We start from the raw sequence: 10,117 nt of genomic DNA, 5'->3' as shown, positions 1-10,117 counted from the left end.
CATTTTGCTGAAAATTCTGTGAGACAGCATTCCCTTCTGCTGATGCCACAGGTTATTACAATTAATAAAGATTCCATGTGAATGGGGGAGAGAGTTGAGAAAATATTTCCAAATTAACATTTCCTTGATCTATGTGTCTACATACTTCTATGTTACACACTCACACAGACTATTGTTCATCATAAATATTCATACCTTTATATTTTTCATACTACTGCTTTAACATAAGTGAAACAAGTCCTAAGTCTGCCACTTGAGGGAGATTATAATTTAATGAAAAACTTAGTTCTCTCTATTGTAATAACAGATTATTCACTGAAAACACACTTTCGAATGCATGATACTTTATTGAAACACACATATGTACAATGATGACAAAGAAAAACATTGCAAAATTCAGCACAATCGCTGCATGCATTGGTGGGACAGGAAGTCTCTTAGTTTTACAGGATGAAATATGCATTGAAAATAGGAAAAGCCTGGAGAGCAGGTTTCGTGTCTCGTCACCACATGGAAGGGTCCTCGAGCCTGCAAAACACAGGAAGCAAGGCATGTAAGAGATGCTAACCTGCTTCCTGGGAGCTTGAAAGAGTGAGACTTAGTTCTGTTAGCTCTCTAAATAAGAGACCATGTGTAACAGGAATAGCAGGACATGAGATGGCAGTATAATGTGCAAAGACCCAGCTGAGTGGCTTTCACTCATGTGAACTGGAGTCTTCTGGCAAGTATTTTAAAGGTTCTGTACATATCAAAGAGCTGAGGAACTTCACAATCTTTCTGAAGATCAAAAACTACAGGAATCACATGAAACTGTAACAAGAAAGTTAGTGTTACTCAGCTCTGAATACACTTCCGTTTCCCTGCAAGCCCGTTTATGTAGTGGGATGTTATTTGTTAGACTATAAAGAGCCTTTTTTCAATAAACCAGCATTCACAGGCAACTTCAAGGCTATGAACTTTTGTCTCCTTGTAATTGCACATGATTGAGCCTGTCAATCAGGGTGCAATTAACTTTATTTCATGCACTGTGTTATTCCAGGCCACAAAACAAAACCAGTAACACAGTTCTAAGTAGGTCTGTATCATTTTATCCTAAATTTCTCCTTGTGACAAACATCAATGACACATGGAAAGGGTCCCATTTCTTATGAATTTCCCATCATTCCTCTTGCACTGACTGTTTGCATCTGGGTTGGTACCTCTAGGTACAAGAGCACTGGAGTTTTACTCCAGTTCAAATCATTATTTCCCTCAGAGAAAACAAATCTTCCAACTCCACCCCCTTCCACCCTCTCTTCTGCTGGCCATTTCACAAGGGAACTGAGGGTGGGTGGGAGGAGGAGGTGGCTGGCCCAGCTGTCACCCATCACCCATGGATTTTTCCAGGGAAAACCTCCATGAAGAGTGACACTCCAGTCACATTCCCTGAGCAAGTGTGCTAGTGACCTCTTCTGGGGAACTTGGTTCTTGATGTTGTAGAGTTCAGATTTCAGGCAACCAATCTACAGTGGATGGGGACATAAGTGGCACCCATGCACTGTGATCTTATTGTAGAGAGGCTCCAGGGGAGGACAGCATAGCCAGGGTTGGGGAGGAGAGGCGTATGAAAATGGAGGCGAGTTAGGATTCGTTCAGCAGTACTCTTTCCTCATGCAGGATGCACCAGACCATTCTAGCCCCATAGTGAATACCTAGATTTTGGTGGGCACCTCTGCCCAAGCCAGAGCCACACCACAGAAAGTACCACAGGGACAGATTAGGCTCCTAAGAATAATATGTCATTCAATGGTTATCCAATGACTGTAACAAATTACTATATCGAACTAAAATATGCCAAAAGTCATCAGGAGCACCTGATTTATTGATATTCATGTAAAAATAAGGCTACAGTCCAATACATGAGGGATATAGCCTAGGTCATCTGGGGACTCAACCTAGTGTGTGAAAACTAACAATTATCCCAGCCAAAGGTGGATAGTTGGGGACTATCTATTTAGAGATGGGGACTTACTACATTCTCCCCAGTTCTAACAATGTTAGAAATTCTATACAGAGTAATTTCTGAGCTAAAATTTCCTTAGATTTGGAATTTTCAAAAGAGCACCAAATAATGTGGACTAGAAATTGTCATCCCACAGAAATTTAGAGGTTTACCAGTAGCCCACCAGCTTTCTCTGACTCCCTTTCCCTGGGCATCTTGACCTTTGCAACAATGTCCCCACCATAAACCTTGTCATACCTAGTTCTGGGGACATTTTCTGTGCTTTCTCTCATTAAAAGGTCTGAAATCAGTGTCTCAGGGCTAGATCGTTTTCCATATCTGAAAAAAAGAAAGAAAAGCCTTTTAAAGCAAGTTTGGGATAGCCATTAAAAACCTTTAGGAAAAAAAGGATAATTTCCTATTTGGGATATTAAGCCTAAAATTTGCTTTCTGTTGTTCATCTGTGAACAAGTAATCCAGGTGTATAAGATGTATATCACCAGAACCATTATCATAGATACGATTTATGTTTGACACATTTAAATTTGCTTAAATGCTTAATAATTCAGCAGATTATTGGAAGTAAACCAAAATTCCTAGCCAAAATCTTGCCGCCAATGCAACACATATTGACATAATTTTATTACTAGGTGACAGGAAATTAAAAAATACTAAAGCATGATTTAAAATGTTTCCAAGTTGATTGGCTGTGGTGTTAATGATACACAGCAGTTTCAATCTTAACAAAGAGACCAGATGGTATTCTAGAAACAGTCCTGGGCAGGCATGGGGGGGGAACTGACAGCATGACGATGTTTAAGATACACCCGTGTCTTCCAATCAATTTTTCTCATTCATAAAAATAAATCATAACCCCTGCTTAAATCACAGTCTTTGTGAAAATGTGAGTCCCAATGCTTTGAGGGTGACAAAGTGATACACAAACAGAAGTTGCTGCTGTTGAAATGCACCCCACACTTACAGCTACTGACATAGCCTGGTCTTAGATTTTCCATATTTATTTGAGGATTTAAGAGCTAAAAACCTTCCCTGAGACTACTACTAGTCCATATAAATGTGTGTGTGTGTGTGTGTGTGTGTGTGTGTGTGTGTGTGTGTGTGTTTGTGTGTTTCAAGATGTGGTTGGGACAATACATGAATACAAGGTTTCATTTACCTGCCAGGAGAGAGCAAGCTATCTGTTCTAGGACACTGCTAAAGTCTACACCAATTTACATTATTTTCTCCTTTTTCAGAAAAGAGAAAGCTGTCATCTTGTTTACAAATGAAAACTTAGCCTGGATTAACTAATAGGTACAACAGCCAAACAAGCTGACAAAGGGTATGCTCTAATGACTGGCAAGCACAACTAAAGCCAAATGTTTGGGAAAGGTTCCCTTTGCTGAGCCTCAAGAGAAGCAAAAACAAAACAATCCCTCAGTCCACTACTGTCTCCTCACATGTAAGATTTTCTCAAAGACTTTCTGGAGGTGTCATGCCAGACTGTAGGCTGCTTCTTATACTTAGTTATCCTGTCCTTCAGTTGATTTGCTAATCTTAAAACTCTTGGACAAATCTTAATTTACTTATCTTCCTCAAGCTCTACTGAGCAAAAGAACTGCCAACTATTTTCTCCAATTTACCGGTAAAGAATTTACCACAGGAATGGCAGGATTTGCATAGTCAAAATCTAGCATCCAGGACAGCATGCTCGCTCACTCCTCTTCATTCTCTAATTAATTCTGGATTATCCTTCTTCTCTACAAGGATTCTACTTCCAAAGCTTTAGTCTCTAGGGCAAAGATTCTCAAACCTGTCTGCCCGTTAGAATCACCTGAAAAGCTTTTTTTAAAAAAAAAAAAAAAAAAACACTATAAAGCCCAAGCCCTGCCCCCATAGAGTCTAATTTAATTCGTCAGGGGAGAAGGCCAATGTCAGTCTATTTTAAAAGCTCCTCAGGTGATTCTAATGGGAAATCAGGCTGGAAAAACACTAATCTTGGACTAAGTTTCTCAACTTTGCACTACTGGCATTTAGGGCTAGATAATTCTTTAATATAGAGGACCGTGCTGCGTGCAAGGGTGTTAGGAACATCCTTGTCCTCTATACACTGGATGACAATAGCAGCCACCTATAGTCGTGACAATGAAAAATGTCTCTAAGCATTGAAAAATGTCCTGAGAAGCACAAAATCACCCCAGCCTAGAACCATTGATCTCGGGAAGTATATAAGCAAAATGTCATAGATTCACACTCTGGAACAAACAGTGCAACTTTCAGAAGCAATGAGCCGGGAACATATACAGTTAAAAACATAATAGACTGAGTAGAGAAAAGAAGAAAGAGAATGCCTTTGGGTGACCACGCATGCAGAATTAAAAACATAATCACAAATGACACTGATTTTCAAAAGCACATACTGTGCATATGAGTGCACATCTTTGGTGAGAAGTCAGTGAGTGCACAGTGGAGAAGATGTGAGTAGATTAGGAGCCTACGATAATTTCTAAGCAGGGATTTTCATTAAGATAAGCAACTGCCTCAAGGACCAGTTCATTCCTGTCTAACCTGAATCTCTTCCTATGAAACTCAAGGGGAAATCACATTGACTGTAAATGGTCATGACCACATCCAAGGAAATCTATTCCAGGGCTCCAATTCCATAACCCCTTAAAAAATTCCATAAAATGTCCTTCGTTTCACCATCTGTAACATGGAGATAATTATACTCACTTCAAAACTTTGAGGCAAACTGAATGAAATGCCAGGAAAACATTTTAAATACTAAAGCTTTATACAATAGCAAAGCTTTACAGCAATCCATTTCGCAAAAATGGGTTCTACTGTATATTATGCCATAACTAACAAAAGTTTTCTGAGGGAAAAAAATAAGTAATATCTTTTTTATTTTTATAAATTTTATTATTTCTATTTTTAATATATTATTTATTTTTATATTTTTAAAAAATATTATTTATTTATTTATTTATTTTTATTTTTATAAATTACTTTCTCTGGGCTGTATAATAGCAAAAACAAGAATTTGAAGCAATTAATTTTCTGGGACGTTGATTAGGATTGAAAATACTCTTGCTTTTTGCTAGTTAGAATGATCAGATTTCAAAAGATTATGAACCAATATTATTTGTTCATTGATCCTATAGCAATCAGTATTTTTTCATAAGGCATTTGGGGATGTCATAATACACCTTCTTATAAAATGGAAAGAAGGAAACTTGATTTCAGCAGTATAAATTCTTCTTTTGCATCCTTTCCAACCATTCCCCAACTTGTAAACTATAAAAATGTAGCTTAACTCCCCCAAACGAACCCCACTCTTTTACAACACATAATTGAAACATGTTATGTCACACTAACGCTTCAAAAGCACTCATCTCTCACAGGTCCTTACCATTTGATCCCAACAATTAAAATACAGTACTAAATGAGTTAGAACTAAAATGTAACAATTTTGGAAACAAACTTTACATCTCAAGTTTTTTTCTAAAATAGTTTGAATTTGATTTTTTGCTTAATATTCAATGCTGAAAGTGAAAATGTGGTATTTCATTTTGACTTTCTGGTCATTCAGAATAAAATTTACCGTTTTTCAGTTCCACACAATTCCCGCATTTATTGCAGAGTTACTACACCAATATGAGCTTTTTTTTTTTTAATAAAGTAAGTGGGCACTTTCTGTTCAGAACTTCCCTGCTAGAATGACGAAATTCTGCATTTAATTTATTTATTTTTGGTCGGACCAGAGTTTGAACTAAGGGCTTCATGCTTACAAACCAGGTACTCTACGCCTTGAGCCACACCTCCAGGAAAATGTGCATTTTAGATCAACTGTTTTCATGCTAAATCTCTAAGTACTGGGACTGGGATTCTCTAGCATGGGGCAGAGAGTGTCAAAAATGCTTTACAGGGGAAAAGAAATACATAGTTGTATTTGTCTTTTCCCAAATATTGTCACTCAGTTCACCCTGGAAAGTCCATCACCTCTTTGGTAGCCTGACTGTTTGCTCTTTGGCTTTCTTTGGTGGTTGTCCTGTTTTCCCAAGACATCAGGTTGACTCTTCTTCCTACATCACTTCCCAGCTGCACCCCTGTCCTTTTCACTAGACACTATCCCATCAAAGTTGCTAAACAGGCCCCCATCTGCTAAAAAACAAAAAAAGAGACAGGGGCTAGGGGGACGGGAGGTCAGAGACACATATCCTGGAGGACCTGAATCTTTGATCACCACTTTGTGACTGTACTTGGAGAGAGAATCTGCTCACATTTACCTGAAGCTGAGTATGTGCCTGACACTATCTAGACTTGAGATATGGCAAAGAAAAAGAAATGGTCCCTGTCGCCTATAATCCCCAGGATCTGCAGGTGTAGATGGCGCTCACGGGGTCAGTCCTGCAGGTCCCACCCACCTCTGCCTTGTGATGAGGTTGATGTAGTGTCGCAGCGCAGAATAGTATCTAGCCATGTCTTCCGCCGGCGCGTCCTCGCCCGGGTTGTCCGGCTTGGAGGGGTAGGCCTCGGCCAGAGCACCCAAGCACACGAGCAGGGACAGGGCGAGGGTCAGTCCGGACAGCCCCAGTCGCTTGCTTCCTAGCATCTGCCGGCACAGAAGGCACAGTGGAGGGGACTTGGGGATTCAGAGGACGTCCGCCTGCTGCCCTCTTCCCTACCACCCTCGACCCTCGATCCTCTTTTGTCCCAGTCCGGCAGAAGGGAGCAGAGCACCATTTCGCAGGCTCAGAACACCATGTGTCCTGGCCAGGCCTCTCTGCTCCGCGAGAGAATTCCCCCGGAACTTCGCTCCAAGTCTCAACAAGGAAGAGTCGCTCGTTGAAAGGCAGAGGGTGGGGGCCCGCCACTCTAAACACTTTTAAGACAGAATCACAAGTTCTGATCACTTGCCTCCCCTCTTCCCCAGCCCCTTTTTGGAGAAGAAAACTTTCTTCCCTGCCACTTTTGGTCTGGACAGTGAAGCCCTAGGAGTGTCAGCTGGGGTGCGAAGAGGATTTCTCCCCGAACTAGTTAGTCTCATGTTGATCCTAAGGATCCTGGAGATGTCAGGGCGCGAGGCTCCCACCGTGGGGATTCCTCACTCGGGGGCGCTCCCTGGGAAACCTCCCTCCTTCTCACCGCAATCTGGGCTTCCTGGGGGGATGATCTGGGGAGATCGTCAGCTGTTCGGGGATGGGGATCCCATGTTCTCTCTCTATACCCTCCAAGAAACAATCCCGAGGCAGGTAGGTCCGGAAGACGGACAGATGGACAATCAGAGGGCACCAAAGGGGAAAAGTGGAATTTAGCCACCAAGTCAGGCTGGCGGGCGTCTGGGCGTGAAGCTAGCAAACCACCAAAGTCAGAAGCGCAGAGGCTGGGGAGCCGGGTGCGACCCTCCAGGGCTCCGCAGATGGCGCCCCGGGCAAGTTCATGGGCACCCCCACAGCTCCCGCCCCTTCCCAAACCGGTCCTGGCACTCACCGTGGCTGGCGGGCGGGCGTGGCTGGGCGGCGAGTGCTGTGCTGTGGAGCGCGCCTCTGCGAGGGGTGAGAGCCGATCGGTGGGGTGCAGAGAGCGGGTCGCAACTGAGCTTTTATGGAGCTCCCTCGCCGCGGCAGGAGGGGCCTCGGGCAGTCACGCTTGGGTGACTCCCACCCGCCACTTCCCGCCCCCGAGCGGCGGGGAGAGGGGCTGGAGTAACAGCCGCACGAATGTAGTCTTCAGGAACCACCCACACCCCAACTCTCCAGCCCCAAGCTCTACCCCGAGAAGAAGGGCCTGGGACCGCAAGAGCAAGCCGCCAGCGCACTCCAAGAGCGCCGGACCGCGTTACAGCCTGAGTGCCTTCCTCGGCGGGCGGCGTCCGCGTCCTGCTGTCCTTCACGTCTAGTCCTGCTAGAGAGAGGCGCAGCCCGGATCATCCCTGTTGCCGGGATGCACGGGTTAGGCGCTGGGGTAGCGGGTACCAGAATCCGGTACTCGGTGGACATCTCAGCAAAGCGCTCAGCACCCGCACGCGGCACAACTACGCGCTTTCGGAGCGAGACAACTGCCGCACATGTCTTTCCTGCCGGCAAAGCAGGAGAGAAGAGGCTGCCCAAAGTTCTGAGCTGGAAGGTCCCAAATGCGGCCCCCCCAGGAACTGAGGATCAGCATCCATGGCTTGGCCCCTTTCCCCAGCTAGTTTTTCTAGAAGATTAGCCCTCCCCAAGTCCTCACCCAAACTCAAAAGAACTGGGCTGGGTCACTACCTGAATTACTGGGGCAACTCCAAACTCTCCACAGGGGGAACCCCCGGTAAACCCACTTTCCTGTTTGCTGGAAAAGAACCCTGTGTCCAGCGTCTACAGAGTTGATCCAAAGTGGCGGTAATTAAACTAGCAACAATTTCTACCTTATCTGCCAGCTTTTGTGAAGTCCTAAGTACAAATGACCGACATTAATTTGTGCATCTCCTTAAACCTGTTGAAAGACTATGAAAGATACAGAAGTTATTTTTACAGGATCAGAATTTTATACCGTGGACTAAAATCTTAAAGTTCCCAAATCAGTGTCTCTGGAAGTCTGAATCTTTCTAAATAAAATGATACTTTGGGAGAGTAAGGCATTAACACGTTATGGTCATGCTAAAATGACAAGAGATTCTGTGAAATGACACTTTGTTTTTGTGCTGTTCAGATAATGCTATATTAAATATCAATACTAGCGAGCAAGCAATTGTGTGTGTGTGTGAGAGAGAGAGAGAGAGAGAGAGAGAGAGAGAGAGAGAGAGAGAGATTGTGTGACTGTATATAATCAATTTATAATTTTGAAGGTCGACCTTTCTTTCAGTTAGAGAACTGGCTTTTTTATTTCATAAAAACATGCCAGGGACACAAATATCAGGCTTCTCAAGGTTGCTTATGTGAGAACCATTGGTGAAAGACCAAAACATCTAACTCAAGACCCCTTTCTTATTTTTTTTTAAAAGAACCAATGTATTTTATTATAGTTGTTTGTAGATAACACATATAATATATTTTACCATTTCAGTGTAAGTTAACAAATATTTCTAACTGTAAATGAAATCTGAGATCATCTGGTTCAACTTTGTCATTGAACAGCAGAAATGAATGTCTAAAGGGACTGAATTACCTGAAGAAGGAAAAGACTTGGGACTTGGCTTCCAACTTAGGAACCAGCACTTTGGGGTCACACAGACCTGGCTTGAATGCTGGCTCTGGTATTCAAAAGCTGTGAGACCACAGGCAAATTGGTTAAGTGAAGAACCCTTTCTTAATAAGGAGAAAGACACAGTCCAGTGCTCAATCAAATAATCTTATTTTTACACTGTATCACAGATTCATGTCAGTTAAAACCTGGACTTAGCAGGAGTTATTGAATTTGGGAGAAATAACTTCTAAGGAGGTAACCACCCTTGAATGCGAAGCACTGAAAATTTGATTAGCTTATGTTAAAGTAATGTTATTGGCACTTCAGAATAAGAACTTATTCTCAGAGTCCAGCCTTTGGAGAATAAAAAGCAGGGAGTGTTGTGCCCTGTAGCATCTTTATGTCCTTGTCCCTTTTCTCTCTAGTCAAAGCTGCATGGTCTGGCATTGGGTTCTGAATATCCTGTCTCTCTCAGAACTTTGTTCCATCAATTGCCACCTCTTGTTCCTGGTGCCTGTCATTTCCTGTTCCCTCCCTCAGCTTATAAACTTGCTTGGGTTTGTTTCAGGAAAGAAGCAAACCCAAATCAAAGCCCCCTAAACAAGCAAAACCAACTGTCACTCAATATAGCATCCCCTAGCTGCTACCTCATTTTTCTCCTTTGTTTAAAAGTCAAGGTTTTGCTTTTTTTGTTTGTTTGTTTATACGATTCTTTTCAATGGTTTTTTTTTTTTTTTTGGTGGCACTGGGGTTTGAACTCAGGGCTTCCTGCTTGCAAAGCAGGTGCTGTACCACTTCAGCCACACCTCTAGTCTTTCAATGACTTTTTTGAGATATCATTAAAATATTCTAAGATACAAATATTTAAAATATTTAGTTGGCTGTATTTATGAATATGGATATATATATGTATATTCACAAAGCTATTACCACAATCAAAATGACAAATATATATGTGTATCACCCCCTCAA

The 10,117-nt window shown here is 42.5% G+C and overlaps 1 protein-coding gene across 1 annotated transcript; it reads right to left on the bottom strand.

The window, feature by feature from the left end:
- Positions 1-327: 327 nt before the first annotated feature.
- Npy (neuropeptide Y) lies at positions 328-7,676 on the bottom strand. Its single transcript, XM_020162489.2, has 4 exons — positions 7,475-7,676; positions 6,409-6,596; positions 2,240-2,320; positions 328-528 (listed from the first exon to the last, which is right to left on the bottom strand). Exons 2-4 carry the CDS (start codon positions 6,594-6,596, stop codon positions 504-506), a joined length of 294 nt encoding a protein of 97 aa, XP_020018078.1. The 5' UTR covers positions 7,475-7,676; the 3' UTR covers positions 328-503.
- Between the last annotated feature and the right edge of the window lie 2,441 nt (positions 7,677-10,117).

The sequence above is a fragment of the Castor canadensis genome, chromosome 2, assembly GCF_047511655.1.
Source record: "Castor canadensis chromosome 2, mCasCan1.hap1v2, whole genome shotgun sequence".
NCBI classification, from domain to species: domain Eukaryota; kingdom Metazoa; phylum Chordata; class Mammalia; order Rodentia; family Castoridae; genus Castor; species Castor canadensis.
The sequence above is the reverse complement of the archived record's forward strand: the minus strand, read 5'-3'. Positions and strand labels throughout refer to the sequence as shown.

Bases quoted from the DNA above. Each gene is read 5' to 3' on its own strand.
- Npy (XM_020162489.2), bottom strand. From the start codon at position 6,596: ATGCTAGGAAGCAAGCGACTGGGGCTGTCCGGACTGACCCTCGCCCTG. The intron at 2,321-6,408 runs GTGGGTGGGACC...TCTTTTTTTCAG, and splicing joins AACCTCATCACAAGGCAGAG to ATATGGAAAACGATCTAGCC. The intron at 529-2,239 runs GTATGACAAGGT...TGTGTTTTGCAG, and splicing joins GAAAATGTCCCCAGAACTAG to GCTCGAGGACCCTTCCATGT.